At 52.1% G+C, this 19693-nt stretch overlaps 1 protein-coding gene across 1 annotated transcript in view; it reads right to left on the bottom strand.

Annotated features, from left to right (window-relative positions):
- The window catches only part of TLL2 (tolloid like 2), a 109993-nt gene that overhangs the window by 18268 nt on the left and 72032 nt on the right, over positions 1-19693 (bottom strand). The window contains exons 6-10 of the mRNA XM_040992392.1: positions 18947-19125; positions 18054-18159; positions 13222-13346; positions 10902-11017; positions 4911-5013 (exon numbers count right to left, since the gene is read on the bottom strand). Of these exons, the coding sequence (XP_040848326.1) occupies positions 4911-5013; positions 10902-11017; positions 13222-13346; positions 18054-18159; positions 18947-19125 (629 nt within the window). The remainder of the gene's footprint in view (positions 1-4910; positions 5014-10901; positions 11018-13221; positions 13347-18053; positions 18160-18946; positions 19126-19693) is intronic.

Genomic DNA, 19693 nt, shown 5'->3' with positions numbered 1-19693 from the left:
CCGGGACCAACTCGGCTGCACAATGCGCTTGCTCCTCACACAGAAACTCCGGGAACAACTGCGTTTGGGAACATTGGAGCAGGCCGCACCAATAACGTCCTGCACCTGAAGAAGGTCCAGGCCTGCCTCGGCTGCAGCACATTCCACACACATACAGGCATGCTTGACACCATGCACACAGCACACAGTGCCACACACACATACATAGACACAGCACACAACACACAGTGCCACACACACATACATACACCATACACACAGCACACAGTGCCACACACACATACATACACCATACACACAACACACAGTGCCACACACACATACATACACCATACACACACCATACAGTGTCACACACACATACACACACCATACAGTGTCACACATACACACACCATGCACACAACACACAGTGCCACACACACATATACCATGCACACAACACACAGTACCACACACAGCACACAGTGCCACACACACATAGACACAGCACACAGTGCCACACACACATACATACACCATACACACAGCACACAGTGCCACACACATATACACATGCTTGACACCATGCACACAGCACACAGTGCCACACATACATACACCATACACACAGCACACAGTGCCACACACACATATACCATGCACACAACACACAGTGCCACACACACATGCTTGACACCATACACACAACACACAGTGCCACACACACATACACACACCATACACACAGCACACAGTGCCACACACACATACACACAGCACACAGTGCCACACACACATACACACAGCACACAGTGCCACACACACATACACACACCATACACACAGCACTCAGTGCCACACACACATACACATATGCCCCACACACACATACATACCCTATGATACACCTATATGCACATCTAACACACTTGCCATACACATACATACACACAGTACACAGACGCACAACACACACCAAATACACAGATGCAGATCATTCATACATGAACACACCATACACACACTATGTCTTATTCACACATATGCACATTAAACATACCACACACAGCATATACATAGCATAAAACACCCATCATGTACACACACAACATACTACCATATATAACATACACATAGCACACATTGTACCTCATATACACATATACACCACACACACACTGCCAAAGTGGATAAAACACAAGCCAAACAAAACAAACCATCACCATTGCCACCACCAACCAAGGCAGAAGTCCCACCCAGGACAGCGCAGCAGACAGACGGCTCCATGGGAGAACATTCCTGCTTCAGGATCCATCAGAGAGGACTCCTGTTCCTGCTGGTCTCAGGAGAGGGTCCTGGCCCTCCCAGGGGACCCTCCGGCCCTCTGAATGCTTCCCCCAGAGCCTGGCCAGTGTCCCCTGGGGGCACAAGACTGCCAGCAAACATTTGCCTTCTAGACCAGCAGTAACAGGTTTAATCCAACCCCCCGGAAGCACTGCCCTGCTCAGATTCGGTCCACACCTTGGCCCACCATGGGGCATGGACACTCGGATCCTGTCTTCCCCACTGGAATTTGTACCTGCACTGTGGGAGCCCAGCTTTCTCACAAGCTGATGGGCTGAAGTGACTTGAAGGTACCCAGCAGGCCACACTTTCACAGAATGCCTCATACTGCTTTTGGCAAATTTAAAAAATCACACAGTTGTGAAACACACTAAACCAAGCCCAGAACCTATGAACTTCAGGAGTGGAAAGTCCGGTCTAGCACTGGGTCTCCTGTCCCAGGTCCTAGGGTCCACCTATGCAGTGGGTATCGGGTCTGTAAGTCCCCGGGGTGAGGGGTCCAGTGGGACCTGGGTCATCTGGTGTAGGTCCTTGGGCTCGCCTGTGCAGTGGGTGCTAGATCCATGAGCACCAGGGGTGGGGGACCTGGAGGAGTCTCCTAGTCCAGGTCACTGAGCCTGTCTGTGCAGTGGGGGCTGGGTCCATGAGCCAAGGATAGGGGTTCTTTCGGGTCCCAGGTCTCATGGCCTGGGGCCTGGGGCCCACCTATGAGGTTGTTGCTGGATCCATGAGCCCCAGAGATGGGGGATCCAGCATGGTCCAGGTTACCTGATTCAGGTCCATAAGCCCACCTAGGAAAATTGGTCCTCCACAGTGGAGATGATGGAGTGCTGGATGACAGACACATGGAGGACACGGTAGCTCACTGGGGCCTATAGAGGACACCTGGTACCATAGCAGAGCATGGAGAACAGAACATATGGATAACTGCCCCAGCCAAACAATGACACCAAATATCTGGGTGATTAGAGACTATAAGGTTGATGGTGTCAGCCAATGGACATTAGAAGGGATTCCTCATCCATAGATCAGTGAGAGCGACAGCATTTCAAAACTATGCATCCACCTGGGCAGAACCTTCGGAACAAGTGCCTTTGTGACCCTGGGTTGATATCAGGTGGCCTTCCCCCATCCTTGTGTACTGGGATGGTAGGGAGGCTGGGTATGGCCTATCCCCTTCTCTCCCCTCCCCCCCAGAAATGACAAGAAATAGCAAGCTTAGAAACAATGATCACACCCACTTCTCCCTAATTCTAGATATTTTCCATTCTGATCTACTATGTAAACATCATTTAAAATTGAAATAAAACAAATACAAAAATAAAAATAAAGCCCTGCCTGGCATGGTAGTGTAGCGGCTAAAGTCCTTGCCTTAAACACGCCCGGGATCCCATATGGGCACTGGTTCTAATCCCAGTGGCTCCACTTCCCATCCAGCTCCCTGCCTGTGGTCTGGGAAAGCAGTCGAGGACGGCCCAAAACTTTGGGACCCTGTACCCGCGTGGCAGGCCAGGAAGAGACTCCTGGCTTTGGATTGGCTCAGCTCAAGCCATTGCGGCCACTTGGGGAGTGAACCATCGGATGTAAGACCTTCCTCTCTGTCTCTCCTCCTCTCTGTATATCTGCCTTTCCAATAAAAATAAAATAACTCTTTTTTTTTTTTTTTTAAAGAAGCCCAGAGCTGTCCATCAGCTCAGTGCCTCTCCCATCAGAGGTTGCAGTCTTGCAGTGTCCTTCCTGCCTCTTCAGTACTGGACATCAGCACACACCTGTGTATCGTCAGGCTCACAGGATCCCTGACCCCACTGCTTGTGGGAATTCCACTTTAGGAGCTTCCCAGGAATCAGGACACATTAGATGCCTTCCTTCAAAGTGCTGGGTCAGCCAGGCGTGGTGACCTGCGTTCTCAGCCCTCTGTGTGTTTGCTACCTGGAAACCATGCCTCCCTCTGGCTGCTTGCACTTGCCTCATCTGTCCACTTGACACAGGAAACAGGGACTGCAAGGCAAACAGTGTCCACCCCGCCATCAGGGACAGGGGAGACCTGGCACCACCCACATCCTGGTGGACACTTGGCCTGGGGCTGGCCTGTGTGCCTGCACTGCTTACTGCCTACCAGGATTCTCCCACCTGGAATTGTACCCAGACCCTGTCTTGGTTGCTGCTACCCTACTTTCCAAGGCTCCCATGGGCATCAATGCCAACCTCCTTGGACCTTTGGGCAGGGGGTACCCATATGTAGCTCCAAGCCACTCAGCAGGCAGGACTTTTGTGTCTTAGAGAGAAGCTTTCTCCTATGTTCCATCAAATACAACCAGACGCCCTGTCCCAGGTGGTCTTCTGACCTCCCCCATCCTCCGTTGCCCAGAATCTGATGAGACATTGGGGTTCAGGCTTGCAGTGACAATGCCCTGTCCCCATATTGGCCACTAGCCCCCTAAGTGTGGCTTTATCGATTATGTGGTGATAGGCCAGGGACTAAGCCCTTCCTGACCTGCTGGCCCATTCTACTGGGCGCCTGCTCTGCGCAGTGCATGCAGAATTAGGCCAGCGCTCTGTTGGCTGAGACCTTCCAGCCCCTAGATATCTTCTACATCTCTCTCTGGCTCCACATGGTTTCCCTTTGCAGCCAGACGAAGTCCTGAGTTAGCTGCTGGGAACTTGTAGCCAGTGGTCCTCTTCCTGGGTCATGCACAAGACAGTGCGCTGCTGGCCACCACCCCTTCTTTTTCCCTATTTGCCTGTGTCTCTCCCTCAAAGGGTCGTGCCATCCTTCCATATTCAGCTCACAGAAACAATACACACCACATCCAAAGGCTGGAAACTGTACCTAAGCACCACCATCAGCACAATGCACTTTGAAAAGCGACATTATCATCCTGAGACAATCTGCATGACATTCAGAATTCTAGGTAGTACTGTGCTTAGAGACCGCCAACCAGGTTCCTCCCATCGAAATCAGTCTATATCATGTCTTAACATGATTGCCTCTTGAATGATTTTGGAAGTGCATTTTGTGTTTGGGTCACCACCCTCCCAGCTACTCCCTATCTGGCTGCTTCGTGCCATCTATTCCTGGATGGCTGGCAGCTCAAAGTTTGCAAGGCTGTGCACAGATATATTACACAGAATCCTACTACAAGTTCTATTTCATAGCACACCTTTACTTATGTAATAGTGCACCATGCACCCCTTTCTATGTCAGCCAACGAACCCCTCTGCCTTTAACAGCGGGCAAGTTTTCCATCATCATCTCCTACACTGGAACCCCCATTTCCCCCAAAAACTTCAACAGCCTTCGGTTTCTCCTGCATTGGCGAATGCCTCTGCAGCAAGAACGGGGCACATTTCCTTAATTAGTTCCCTTAGATAAACTCCGAGATGTTGGAATGGCTTGGTCAAAGGGCCTTCGCAGTTTTAAAAGCTTTTTAATGTGTGTAGCCAAATGGAGTGTCCAGGGTTTTACAACGACACAGGCCCTTGAGAGCTTCCTGTGACCTCCGGTGGGATGAGCCTTCCAGACAGTCACCACATCCCACACACCCCATCAGGTCCTCTCACAGCCCCCCACAAGGCCAGCTCACCCAGGAGGGGTGCTTTCCTCCAGTACCCATCACGGACCTCCACGTAGTCGTACCAGCATAGGCGGCTTTTGAACAAGTCCATGGACGTGAAGTTGAGGATGATCTGCAAAGAATTACCATAAAGTGAGTGAGTGAGTGAGAGAGAGAGAGAGAGAGAGAGAGAGAGAGAGAGAGAGAGAGAGAGAGAGAAGAGTTGTGCAAGCTGTGCCTGGCACAGCGGGGTTCTCAGGTTACCCTTTAGCATATAGGGGGCGGGAACCCAGCCCCCAGAAGTGTCTTCCCAGAGCCACATGTGCCGGAAGCCCCCTGGCGCTCCACAATAAACCTGAACAGGATGGGGAGTATGCGCAGGAAGAGGTGGATGCTTTGTTCTGTCTGGGGACATACTTCTGCTTTTGAAGTCATGCTACGGTTTACAGAAAGCAAAATGAATTTAAAAAAAAAAAAGATGGACTAGTGAGTTGAGACTAGGGAATGATAAACAGTAAAGGGCTCGGGAAGTTCAGAGAAATGAAAAGAACTTGTAGCATCATCGGTCAGTCCAGAGAGTGTGTGGTTAGTGCATGGAAATATGTCCATCACCCATGTCCCCTTAATCATGCCTGTGCTTTTAAGAGGCACGGGGAATCCGAGAGCCTCCATCAGTCTATCATTTCACCCACCCATCCACCCATCCATCCACCCATCCATCCACCCACCCACCCATCAATCCACCCACCCACCCACCCACCCACCCATCCACCCACCCATCCACCCACCCATCCACCCATTCATCATCCATCCATTCATTCACCCACCCATCCACCCACCCATCCACCCATCCATCCACCCATTCATCATCCATCCATCCATCCATCCACCCATCCATCCACCCACCCATCCACCCATTCATCATCCATCCATTCATCCATCCATCCACCCACCCATCCACCCATCCATCCACCCATTCATCATCCATCCATTCATTCATCCATCCATCCACCCACCCATCCACCCATCCATCCACCCATTCATCATCCATCCATTCATTCATCCATCCATCCATCCATCCATCCATCCACCCATCCGTTCATTGTTGACTGCCTACTGTGCACCCAGTACTGATGGAAAGGCCCAAAGCGGCACCTCCGAGAAGGAGAGAGAGGCAGGTAGATCAGGGCCATGAGAACGCTGAGGTGTGAGTGCTAAAAAAAGAGTTTTGGGGAGAAATGAGCAAGGAACTGTGTTTGGTGGCCTCCAGGATGGTTTCTCAGAGGAGGTGACCCTTGACTCTGGGAGACCAAGGCCACAATAGACAGAGAGGTAGGGCTTGAGCATCTCATGGGAGGAACTGACATGAGTCAAGGCAAGGTGCTGGTTGAACTCTGCAGCAGAGTTTAGGTTTCCCCATGCCCTTCACCTCCCTCCTTTGTCCCCTGCTAAGTGTCATGGGGTAGGGAGCTCCTGCCTTCAGCTGCTCCCGTGCGGAGTTCTCTACCTCTGCTCTATGTGCCCTGCCCCATTGTTGCTCAGCTCTGACTGCTTCCCAGCCCCACGCCATCCTGCACTGCCACCCTGGCCTTGCCCACAGCAGATCATTCATCTCTAGCACCTTCACCCTCTGTCCCTCACGGACCTCTGCTGGCATATTCAACCAGTCCCAGGGCTGGGTTGGACGGGCCAGATCTAAAGAACTTCCCTCATTCTGAGCTCTGTGGCTTCACTGCTCCAAATCTGTCCTTTCTGCTCTCAGCATGCTGCTCTCTCCTCTCCACGGGTCTCTCTGTCTGACTGGCTCCCGCCCTCCCTGCTCTCCACTCACCATGAGAAGCCATTGGAACAGTGCAAGAGACAGCGTCACCCTGACCCCTAGCAGCCCAACCTTGCTGTGAGCTTCCCTTCCTCCATCATGAGCCCTTCCTATGCCCAACACCTGTGATAATGGCTCTATTCCTTTGAGGATGTCTGTGTCCTATCTCACTCCCCATTGCTCATTGCTTTCCACCTGCCGCCTCCCAGACAGCTCCTGTAGTCCTTCCCATTGTGCTCCACCCACTTGGCACACGGGGGCCTCTAGATGAATTTTCCACTGATATTTCAATTGGACCAGATTGCTCCTGGGAGATCCCACACTCCCGCCTCATCCGTGAAGCTCCCTTCTTACTCTGCAAAGCCCCTAGCACACCCATGAGCAGGATGCCTCCTCAAGGCCACTGGCTCAGGGATCCCTACCTCCTGGAGGCTTCCCTAACTTACACAGGTGCACAGGATCTGATCTGTGTGCCTGACGGTGACTCCAAACAGCAGGTGTCTGTAGTAGAGTGAGGCAGACTGGATCCACTCCTTAGCTGTCACCCTCACTCTGCCGTCTGGGGAAGACTTGACTTCTCAGTCCTCTGGTGTCATCTGGCAAACAGTATGTATGCCAGTAGGTGGCAGGGGGCACCGCACAGAGGGCATATGGCACTCTGCCTGGTACACACTCACACTCTGCAAGCAACAAAGTTAAAAGCAAGGCCACTGTGAGTGCTTAGTGCACTATGGCCAGTGCTAACTGCCCCTCACATGCTGCCCTGTGACTGGTGTTGCAACTGCCCATCCTTTCCTGGGGCCAACCCCATCCTATGTTCAGGTCCCAGCACAAGCATCATCCTCTTCCACAGAGCCCTGGAACCTGCTAGGAAATGATGAGTCAGTACCAGAAAACAAGGAGCCTGTGGCGTTGTGCAGTAGGTTAACCCGCACCTGGGATGCTGGCTTCCCATATGGGCAGCCTCGTAAATCCTGACTGCTCCACTTCAGATCTAGTTCCCTGCTAATGCAGCTGAGAAAACAGCAGAGGACAGCCTGGCTGCTTGGATCTCTGCCACTCATGTGGGAAATTTGGATGGAGCTCTGCTCCTGGCTTCTGTCTGGCTCAGCCCTAGTCATTGTATGTGTGAATTTCTACATGTCTGTGTAGGTGTGTATTTATATGTGTGTGTTTTTCTGTATCGTCTGTTTCTGTGTGTGTATGTGTGTTCATGTGTATCTGTGTGTACCTATGGGAGTCTGTGTGTATTTGTGCATGTGTATGTGTCTATGTGTATGTATACACATCTGCATGCTTCTCTAGGTGTGTGTATACTTTTCTTTCCAAGCAGAAATTTTCAACACCATGGGCATGTGCACAGGCGCATCAGCTCGGAAGCTTGCAGGGGAGATGCCACGGAGCTCCTGCACATGCTGGCTCCCGTGAAGTCAGCCTCCTTGGGAGCCAGGGGGCCGCGCCAAGTGCTGAGTTTTTCCTGGCAGACAGAGACCTTGGATTTCTTTTTCCTGCCAGGGGCTCACATTCAGGTGATAAAATGTAGTCACACTTGAAAGCTGGCTGCGCAGCAATCCTTCAGCCTTTGCTTTTTTAGATCACAGAAAGGAAATGTTAGTACAACTTCCTTGGCAACACACTCATGATCTGAATGAACAGGATAATTATTCAGGCTAATTATCCTAAGTACGTTGGTGAACCATAAAGAGCATGGGGGAAAAGGTGATGAACAAGAGGTGATACTCGAATCAATCATGTTTGCTAATTACTAGAAGCTTGGGGAAGGCTGGGCAAAGCAGAGATTGAAATAATTGGTGCAGGCATTTCAATGCTGTGTACTCCCCCTGCTGCCACTTGGCATTCATAATCAAGGCTACGGGAAGCTCATGCAGGTCAGATGTATCACATAGCCTCTGCTGTGCAGGGCAATGCAACAATTTGGGGATTAACCAGATCCCTTCCGCTTCCTCCTCCTCCTTCCTGTTAGCTCAGGCATGGGCATATCACATCCACCCTAGCACAGGGGGCTGGATTCTGCACTACAATCACGCTGACTTCAGTACTCACAGCCAAAGAAAGGGTGTTTGTGTGCATCCAGGTGTGTGTATACATGTGCAGTGTCCTTTGCACATGCAGACTCTCAGAGTTCCTCTGCCTGGGTTCAGATCCCAGCTCTGCAACAGACTCAGCAGCCCAGGCAAGTCCCTGGGAAGACAGCACGGAAACAGCCCCATTCTGTGAAGCTGATGTGAGCTTGAGTTTAGCTGATGCACGTAGCATGTGGAGGCTAACACCCAGTCCATAGAGAATGCACACAATGACTTGTACCCATTTCTTTCCAGCATTCAAACTGTGTTTGACATTGAAGTGGAATGTTTTACTATTAAAGTTATGAATATGGAGGGTGGTGTTGTGGGGTAATGACATGAAGCCTATGGTGCTGGCACCCCATTCGGGCACCAGTTTGAGTCACGACTGCTCAAGTTTGGATTCTGGTGATGGCAATGGAAGTTAGCCCAAGTCCCTGGCTTCCATGTGGGAGAACCAGAAGTTTCTGGCTCCTGGCTTTGAGCCTGACCCAAAGCCTTGGCCATTGTGCTCATCTGAGCAGTGAACCAGCAGATGGGAGAGTGGGAAAGCTCTCTGTCTCTCTCTCCTTCTTTCTATGTAACTGAATTTCAAATAAATCAATAAAATCTTGCTTTAAAAAGTTACAAATTTAGAATATCTGAAGGTCGGTTATAAGCACTTAAAAACTTTCAGCACATTCCACTGCTACCACTCATTTCCTCATCCGTCCACACGTCCATACAGCAAGTTCTGTGGGTCTGCTGGGGAATGCTCCCTGTCCCCAGTGAGCTCACGGTTTCAGATGTGGAACAAGCCAACCAGCAGTCACAGTCCAGTGGGACATGATATGCTGAGGGCAGATGCAGGGGGCCCTGGGAGGTCAGGGTGCTTCCCCTGGCCTGGGTCCAGCATGCAAACAGGGCTTCCCAGACAGCAACAGCCATGCAGTGCCAAGATAAACTGGGTGCAAAGACTCCCTTCCCCATTCCCAAAGCTGCACCACACTGAATTTGGGCATTTTTGTTAAAGTCCAACCTCCAATTAATTCCTCATCCATGCACTAGAAGCATGAATACACCATTCCCTGAGATTGGGTTGAGGATCAGCCACCCTCGGACCAGGGCAAAAGAGGCCTTTATGCTGGGTGCATCTCATGGAGTTCTCAGGATGACAGGGGTGCACCTAATCAGAGCTCCCTGTTCACTAGGCCACCCTTGGGAGAGCCAGGGTGTGGGCATTCCTAGCGCAAACAGCTTTGGGCTATGGCCAGGCATTTGGCTTCAGTGATAAGACACTGATTACAAGGCCCATGTCCCACACTGGTGAATCTGGCTGTCATTCCTGGTTCTAGGTCTTGATTCCTATAATGGTGGTCTCAGGAGGGCAGTAGGTGATGGCCAAGTTGGTTAAGTTTCTGCTGCCCATGTTGGAAACCTGGAAGGCATTCCCAGCTCCCAGCTTCAGCCTGAACCAGCCCCGGCCGTCATTGGCATTTTGAGGGGGAGCTAGGATCTCTGTCTGTCTGTCCTCTCTATGTCTCTCAAATAGTGTGAAAACAGCAACCAACAGACCAGCTCTAGGGTCTGTGGGCCTCCTCCCTTGACCCGTGTTCCCAAGGGCAGACTGCACACCTAGCTGGCCCACCCTTGCTTTAGAGTAGCAGCTGATGACTGGGCAGGGGAGTATGGTGCCTGAGAGTGTGAGCTAAGGTGTCAGCAAATGCCCCTGAGAGCCCCTGATGGTGAGAGGAAGGGTACCCTGGGGGCGGCTCTCCTCTGATGCACCTGCTAGGGCAACACTGAGGTGCCTGGAAATTCCAGATTGTGTTCTTGTCCTCCAGGGCATGATAACAGCATACTCCTCATGGCAGGAGGATGAAGCCTCCTTCCCTTTACAGACAGCTAGCTTGATTTATAACTGACATGGACTTAGTATGTGCCAGGTCTCCACTTGCATAGATAAGACTGATTGAGGGAATCAAAAGCCATGAATGCCAAGCTCTCAACCCAATGCCTGGTGTGCAGTCGGTGCTTACAACAAAGCAATCATTGTCACCACCATTAACCACAAGAGCAGTTTCTCCCACTTCATCCCACTCAGCGTAGCCACGTGTCTCCCCCCAAGGGTCCACCTACCTTCTCCCCAGGGGTGACGGAGATCCTCCACACACAGTGGGAATAAGAAGGGTAGCCGTTTGGAAACCCAGGAGCGGAAAAGTTTCCGGTTGTGTCCTGCAGGGTCTCCCCACAAGCTGCACAGGCAGAAGAACAACCATGATATTGACATGTACACCTGCTGTGTCCAGGGCCACTGCATACACACCTCTCCTCCCCGACTCTGGAGAGAAGCATGCCAGACACATTGGCTAACAGATAGAATGTACAGTCTGAGTATTTTTACAAAATGAATTCCCTTGAGGGTTCTGCAGCATGGCCTAGAGCTGGGCTGGGGTTAACTTGGTGGTGGTGGGCAAGTACCCTTCTCTGGTCAGTCCAGAGGTTGTAAAATGGACGGGGATGACCTCAAAGGGCTGCTGAGGCCATCTGCATCACTCAGGAATGCATGAGCTCTGTGTGGGGCACAGGGTGAGCACAGTACCCGTGGCCCAAACAATCACCACGACACGCTTCTGCGGCATACAGTATGTGGTTGTGCCAGTGAGTGAAGGAAAAAAATGGCAAGGGAATTCTGAAATTCATTTCCTCATCTGCTACCCACCTCTGAGAGAGTGGCAAATGGTCAAGAAAACAGAAAAAGTGCAGAGGCACAGGTGATTGGAGTGCCCTATGGTAGGCTACTCTGCCCTCGAATGTGGAAATATCACTGGTTAGAAGTCCAGCATGTAGTGTGTGTGCATGTGTGTGTGCGTGTGTGTGTGTGTGTGTGTGTGTGTGTGTGTGAGAGAGAGAGAGAGAGAGAGAGAGAGAGAGAGAGAGAGAGAGAGAGAGAGAGAGACGAAATGTTTCCTCTAGCTTGTCCTCAAACAAGGGGCACCTGTGTGAATACGGGTCCTGTACCCTCCTAGCCCACAGTCTTCAGAGCCCAGAGATAGTGTGCCCCTCCTCTTTAGGGGTCCCCAAAAGTGTGGGAAATGGGCATCCCCCTAGACACAGGGCAACCCCTGCATGGCAGCTGTCCTGGCTTTCAGCAGTGAGGTCCGTGCGGTTGGGAGCTGCAGGCTGCACTGGAAACTGCCCTCCATCCACTTCAGGAAGTTCTGGATGCTGGGGTGCGGAGATCATGTTACGCGACAACTGCCAGGCAGCATGAGGATTACGTCCAGCAGTCAGCACCCCCGAGGGCCCCCACGGAAATGATCTAGAAATTATCATTAACATTCTACAAGGATAGATGCATTACTGTGTGGCTCCCAGGCATTCACCAGCTGCCCGGGTCCTTGGGGGAAGATAAGCAACGTGTATGCTGTCATGCAATGGTTCCTGCCGCAGTTCCCAGGGAAGGTGTGTGCAGGGATGGGGTATGCGTGACCGTCGCTGAGCCCAAGGCATCCCCCAGATGACTAACAGCTGGAATGAACAGCCATAGTTCCGTAGTTCCTAGCATTCACTTTGGTCTTGCTTCATCAGGCAGGGGACAGCCCCGATATTTTGATGGCCCTCATTTCTTCCATCTGCCCATAACAAAACTCTGGGTCTGGCTTGGGGGCTTGCAAAAGGTTTCTGGACCTGTCAAAGGGGGCACTTCTGTCCTCTCCAGACCACTGTCCCATCAGTGGCATGAACTTGGCTGCTGCCACCACCTCTTTGCCCTGAGACTGAGCAGCTTCATGGTATCTGGGAGAGCATAACCCTGCCTGGTGGGAGTGAGGCTGGCTGGGGGCTGCAGTGATGATGCTGAAGACACCAGGAAGTGAATTCTGTGCTGGCCAAGGAATGGGCGTTGGGGCTGACTCCAGTGTACTATCCAGCCTTCAGTGGCCAAGTGCTAGCTACCAACCAGTACCTGGGGAGGTCAGGAGGCCCAAGTTCACAGGAATGACCCTGTAGACACATATAGCACCAAGACTGCCTTTATCCTGCAGTGTTTGGGAAACTGGCACCCCACCCTCTTGAGGGAGCATTGTCTTCCTGTCTGTTTTCCAACCCACAGTCCCTAGTCTTTTTTCGGGAAGGGGAGTGTCCCCATGCCTTCCTGCTGCTGTGCTGCCTTCTCCCACTATGACCACCAGGGCCTTGCCAGAGAAGTCCAAAGCCTCCCAGAAGCACAGCCACAGGTGCCAAGCATCCTTTTCTCTTTTGCCACCTGTGGTCACATCCCCACTTGGGCTTTTGGTGTGTCCCAGCATCTCCCAAGAGCAGGACACCGCATCTCCCAAGAGCAGGACACCAGATGTTGCAGCTGTTGACAGCTACCCAGGCAGCTTCTCCAGCAAAGGGAACACTTGCAAACACAGGATGCCCGGAAAGTGCTGGGAACCCCACGGCCCATTGTTACCTGGGCATTTGTAGAGTTTCCTGGCTTGGGCTATGTCTCCTTGGCTGAGCCGCACGCGCTGGCCAATGGTGGGCCTGACACCATGGTCGTCTCGACGGGGAAGGATGGTATCTAAGAAAACTCCCCTACAAGAAAACAGAAGAGAAAGGGAAAGTCAGGGCCACCAGGCTGGGATTCGCAGCCTTCCTTTGCTGGCCTAGGACCCCACCAACACTGCTCCCCGCCTGCTTGTCCCCAGCCTGGTAGGTCCCAGGTTATTGATATCCGTGCTGCGCTGGCCATGCAGCACTCCACCTCACCAATTGCCTGCTCACTTCCCCAAGGGCAGAGGACCCTGTGCCTCAGGCTTCCCTATGGATGTGCACTGAGCTTTTCCACCAAGCAGCTCCAGCACTACCACGCCGCATGGTGCAGGGAGCACCACTTGGAGAAGCCAGGATATGTGTGGAACCCCCAGGAGTTGTGTGTAGAGAAGTCTCTTAGCAGTCCCAGGGAGAATCTGGCCACTGGAACAGGGTGAGACATTCGGGGCTGGTCAGCAGATGAGAGTGGACACGTTGGAGATCAAGTTGGAGGGCAGAGAGATGACAGGGTGGAACATGAGACAGAAGCCAGCAGTGGGGGGAAGTGGAAGGAGCCCAGAGCTGAAGATTTCTGGTCCAGGCCCTGCTCTGCCACCAGGATGAGCATCGCCCCAGTCCTCTGAACAGTTCAGAGTGGCTTGGTGGTAGGTGGCAGCCCCTTCTAGCTCTAGCATCCTAGTCTATGGCCTTGCAATGCTAAATGTCAGCTTCACTTCTATAGCGGACAAATGGGAGGAAGGCAGGCTGGGGAAGTCGAGCCCTACCTGCACCTGCCTGCCTAAGTGATGGCCTGCTTCCACCTGCCCAGCTTGCTGCCAGCTGAGCCTCCCCAGCTTGGGAAACACTCAATATCCTCATCTCTTCCTTTCTTCTTCCTGCATCACCCAGTTGTCTTTTTTTTTTTTAAATTTTATTCTGTAGATATTTTCTTCTAACGAATCAGACTTGAAGCTCACTTTCTTGAAACATTGGCATGAACAGTCCAGATCCCATATGGGTGTCCTCTGCAGCGGCCCTGGACCCAACATTATCACACTGACATACCTTTCCTGGCCCTGTTGCTACACCTCTAGGTCAGGAAACCTTAGAAAAACATTCATGGAATCCTGGGCTTCCCTCACCACCTTCACCGAGTCTTACCCCATAAGAGCTGACTCAGTGGAAGTCTCCATCCAGTCATCAGCTACTACTCTACAGCTGGCACGTCTGCCCAAACAAAAGACACGTCCCTTTGGAATTATTTTCTTGGTGCCTTTGACAAAAGAATTCTGTAGCACAGACCTGAGGAGTCACCACAATGCCTAAGCAACCCAGAGTAAGTGACCCTGCTTCTGCCAATACCACACTGGCAGCTTTGGCGAAGGATCAAGCATACCAAGGCCACATTCTCCCCTTCCCTCCCCACTCATGGGGCCTTCCACGAACCAGACCCTGTGCTGCGTATTTTACATGCACGATCTGATGCCATCTTCATGACACATTGCCAGGCAGGTGCCATGATCATCTGGGTCCCACTCTACAGGTGGAAAAAAAAACCCCAGCCTACAAGGGATAATCCTGTCCTGCCCAAATTGTAGGGCTAAAACCAGCGAGCCAGCCTGGGCAGCCCTGGAGCCGACCTTCACTCCTCTCCATAATTCAGCCCTGGCAGGCTTCCCCGTGCCAGGCACAATGGAAATAAGAACACTGGAGGTGGCCAAACTCAAACAGCAAGAACAGCATCGGCTCACACTGCCCCTTCCTTGGGGCTCAGTCTCTCCCGCCCCCTGCACACCCCTCAGATGCCAGCCCATGGTAGCCTGGAAGATGTTTAGGAAAAGAGCTGTTCCCTTGTGTAAACCACTCCATACTGTCCCTTCCCCCTTTTATGTAGGACAGCTCTTAGCATTGAGATTCTGCTAGGCTCAAAAAGGCTTTGGCAGATGCCCTGGGGAATAAAACCATCAGCTTTAAACAAAGGCGCCCCTGTCCCAGGAGATCAGTCCCCTCATCTCCTGGAACTGTGCCCAAGAACCTTAGGAAGGCAACAACCCCACAGCCTGCGACCAGCACTGGGGGAGGGGAGAAGAATGCCATAAAGCTGAGCATGAAGTTGGAAGGAGACAGTCGGGTCGTAAAGATGCTAAGGCTGAGTTTCCCACCAGCAGGAGCAGCCTTTGCAGAACTGCCTGTTCTTTCAGTTTCCAGAGTCCAAGACAAGGTGCAGGCCAGCTCTAGGGGGCTGTGTTCGGGACGAGTGATGCAGAGTTAGGGTGTAAAGAGACTTGACAGAAAGCCAGAAAAATCTGCCCATCAGAACCCACTTAGCAGAGTCAATTTTAGAAACATAGGCAGGCAGAGAGTTGGCAGCCAGGGTACCGCAGGTATTTGTCTGTTGGACAGATTCACCCAGGCCATTCTGAACTTTGGACCAAGGGCAAGAAGGGGGCAGTGGCACGTGGTTAAGATAACAAACCATTCCTGGTCAGACCCAAATCCCTTTGCAAGGGGCCATTGCCACTTCTTCTGTTAAGATGAGGAGTTTCTCCTGCCACTTGCTGGACTGTGGGCTGGCCGGTGGCTTGCTCCAATCAATAGAATGTGCCAGAAGGAACATCAGGCAAGTTCTGGAGCCCGGCTCTTGAGAACTTGCAGCTTCCTGCCTGTCTTCTAGGAACTCCAACTTTTCATGCAGTGAAGAGCCCAGGGAGGCCATGAGAGACCCAAAGGCCAGAGGAAGGAGCACCAAGGGCCCTCTGGGTAAAGTGGCCAGTGCTATGCATGAGACTGGCCATCTTGGCCTGCCCAGCCCAACAAGCTGTCAGACGCCTGTTGTGTGAGCATTCCCTGGCAAGCTCAGAGCAGAATGGGCCACACAGACGCCCTGTATCACACAGGAAATAACACCCTGCTGGCTTAAGTCACTAAGTTGGAGGGTAAGTGGTCCTGCATCAGTAGCTGATGGTTGCAGATAGTCACTCTGCTCCTAGCTGTCCATCTTGCCCACTGTACCTTCCCAGGACACAGGGATTGTGAACACCTCTGAAGAACTTGCAACATGAAATGTTTGAGCTGGAAGGGACTCTAACTCTACCTGGTCCAGATCTTCTACGCGGAGTCTGAGAACCATGGCAGGGGTGTCTGAGTCACGCCCACAGCTGCTGCTAACTGCTGCCTACACCTGCTGTGGGCCAGGCTCAGGAGAGAACCAGGGCCAGGCCCTGTCTGCCTGGCTTTCTCTCAGCGCTCCTGGCTGCCCCCTACAGGCCTGCGAGTCTCCGAACAAGAGCCAGCAGGAGTGTGAAGAGCCTAGGGCAGCTAGCACTAGCTCCTTGGAAATGCCCACCAAGATGCTAGTTCCACCACAACCCCATGCTCTGGCGAACTCCTGCCTGGCTGCAGAATAGAAATCATGACTACATGGGCTGTATAGCTGGAAGCTAGAGCGCCCTCAGAAGCTGGGGTGCTTGCTCTGATGACCTTGCCGTGAGGACACCTCAACAGCTTTACCCCAAAGCCCAGGACCCTTTCACCACCAAGAGTTGTGTGCTTCCTTAAATCTTATGGACATGGAGATTCAGGAAACTTATGCTTTCCCTCCTTGCTGTGACCACTAGGAAGCACAGGGCAGCGGACATGACCTTACATAATGTATTCCGAGCACTAAGTTTACCCCAGGCTCCTACTTAGCCGTCTGCTCTTCTCTGCCTCTTTTTCTCATCTTTGTTGTTGCTGTTGCCCACATCTGCATTGGAAGTCCTTTTGAACTTTTTTTTTTTTTGGAGTGGGAAGGATGATGAAATAGAGTCTTAAGATAGAAAAGAAAGTACAGAGAGAAAATATTTAGAAGTCTGTGTCCTTGAACTGAAGTGTAGCAAAGTGGACAAAATTAGAACTCAATGAAAACCCTTCTATGCATAGAACACTTCTGGATAGTGAAGCAGGGACATACTGAAAACTCCCGGCACCTCCGTGGCACAGCTCACTGGAAGAGACTCTGTAGACACTGACTGTACTGACAGGTCTGGCACCGACACTGGGCAAGGCTGGCAAGGCGCTGCTTGGGGTGCATCACACATCGTAGAGCCTACCCTGCTCTCGATGCCAGCTTCCTGCTCACATGCACCCAGGAGGCAGTAGGTGATGGGTTCAGTACCCAAGTCCCTGCCACCCACTGTGAACAAACCAGAGTTGCTCGTTCTAGGCTTCAGTCTGGTCTAGCCCTTGGCGTGGTGGGCATGAGCGAACCTCTTTCTCTCTCCCCCTCTAAAAATAATATGTACAAATTTTTACAAAACCGAACAGCCCCAGCCCTGTTAGGCCTACCAGCTCCCACCATCGCAGACTTGCAGGCGGCAGGTGGTTGTCCCTGTCACTCTGCCCCCAGCCACCTGCACACTCTTGAGCTGACTAGAGCCTCGTGACTTCCAGCCCTTCCAGCCTAGCTCCCAGGACCTCAGCCCTCCTCTAGAAGCAGCTGATGCTCCCACACTTCTGCCAGGAGGCACTGTGAGAGGCTGTCTGGCCCTGGAAGTGTCACCCTGTGCCTCTGAGTTATCACCCTTGGCAGCATCTCAATTTTGCTCCTTTTCCAGTGTGCATGTTGGGGCACACCAAGTTGGTGTGGGATTGACCTTACTGCTGGGGTCATGTTTCAGTTCAGAGGCTGCTGTGTCTCAGGGACAGGTGGGCCCTGTAGTCCTCCAGGCCCATGAGTCAAGCCTATGGTGGGCATGGCTGGCACGGTCAGGGCAGAGCTGAGGTTCTGACCTGGAGAAGGTGTTCCGGGCGTAGTGCATGATGCTGTCGAAGTCGTAGGTTTCCCCCAGGGAGCTCACTTCCCCGGCTTCCATTTTCAAGAAATTGTATTCCTGACCTGTGACATGACACTTTGGTAAGACCTCTGGACACCAAGGTGGGCACCTGAAGCAAGGCAGACAAGGGGCCTGGACAGCCTTCCAGACCCCACTCAGCCCAGGCAGGCACTGCTGCTTGTTCAGACAAAACATGAGGCTTGTAACAAGGCCCAGGTTCCCCAGCCTCCACCCAACCCCCCTTCCTCCAAGACCACTGAAAATCCTTAGACTTCAGACTCAAATTCATTATCGATCTGCTATCTTCCTTTCCACTCTCCCCCTAAAGAAAAAACCCTGATTTGAAGTTTGAGGACATAGAGTCCATTTTCAACTAAACCTCAATAGTTCATGGTTCATGTCCTCCATGGTTGCAACTCTCTTATCCACTGTCAGTTTGTTAAGAAAGCATTTTTAAAATATTTGAACGTGTCCTCTGCTTGGAGGACAATGTCCCTGGGCAGAAGCACTACTGTCACACACACTTGTGCCCTCCTTGAGTTTCAGTCTTAAAAAGGAATGTGACCAAGTCAGCAAAAAGGATTCTTACTGGTTCATCAGCCCTGCACTGGCCCAGTTTGTTCCTCTTAGGAAACAGAGTTGGATTTCATTGTCCTTTAACATGCACAAGATCATTTTGTTTTTGCTTTCCCTTAATGGCTATGGCAGAGACCTCCCAGGCTACAGGGAGGACCGCCCAGGCAGGGCCCCAGGCGGGCAAGCACAGAGCCAGTGACAGTGCACAAAACCTCCTCTGTGGATATCACTGTCCTGGCCACGTGCCCCCAGGCTGTCCCCAGGTCCCCTTACCTGGCAGGATGTTTTCTCTGATGATGGTGACATGTTGGTCTCTGTCTGGGCGAGTGTGTTCATGCCAGAACCCAACCACGTGGCCCAGCTCGTGAGCCACAATGCCAAACTTGTCACAGTTCTTCCCAATGGAAATGGCCTGTGGGCCTCCTCCCCGGCGCCCAACATAGGAGCAGCAGCTGGAGCAGGGCGAAGATACCGATCAGCAGGTCAGGGTCTACCAGGAATAATAGTGTGTGAGTGCATGTGTGAGCAGGTGTGTATGCACATATGTGCACATGTGAGCACATGCATGCAGATGACCTGCACATGTGTGTGCATATGTGACCGTGTGTGTGCATGTGACTGTGAGCATGCATGCACACATGAACATGTGCATGTGTGAGTGCCTTGTGAGCACATGCATGTGTTGTGTGATGTGCATGTGTGAACATGTGCGTGCATGTGTGAGTATGTGTGTGTGCATGTTTGTGTGTGTGCAAAGCAAGTGCAGAATTTCATGGGTCAAAGTGTTCTCACTGTTCAGCTTCCTACAGAAATCCTCCCCAAAATGCTTCCTGACCTCTCCGGTGGTCTTGGGTCCTCTTGAGGAAGTGAGTGAAGCACGGCCTCTCTCTCTGGGATCAGATGCACAGCCCAGCGCCCGGCCCCATGGGGCTGTCTCCGCTGGTCCCTCTCCCCAACAAGGAGACAGGGAAATAGACACCTTGGTACCATTATCAGGGGGACCTTTGATGTGGCAGCCTC

The sequence above is a fragment of the Ochotona curzoniae genome, unplaced genomic scaffold (genome assembly GCF_017591425.1).
Source record: "Ochotona curzoniae isolate NIBS_2020 unplaced genomic scaffold, NIBS_Ocur_1.0 contig_66, whole genome shotgun sequence".
Classification (NCBI taxonomy): domain Eukaryota; kingdom Metazoa; phylum Chordata; class Mammalia; order Lagomorpha; family Ochotonidae; genus Ochotona; species Ochotona curzoniae.
This window is presented reverse-complemented; position numbering and strand designations above follow the sequence as displayed.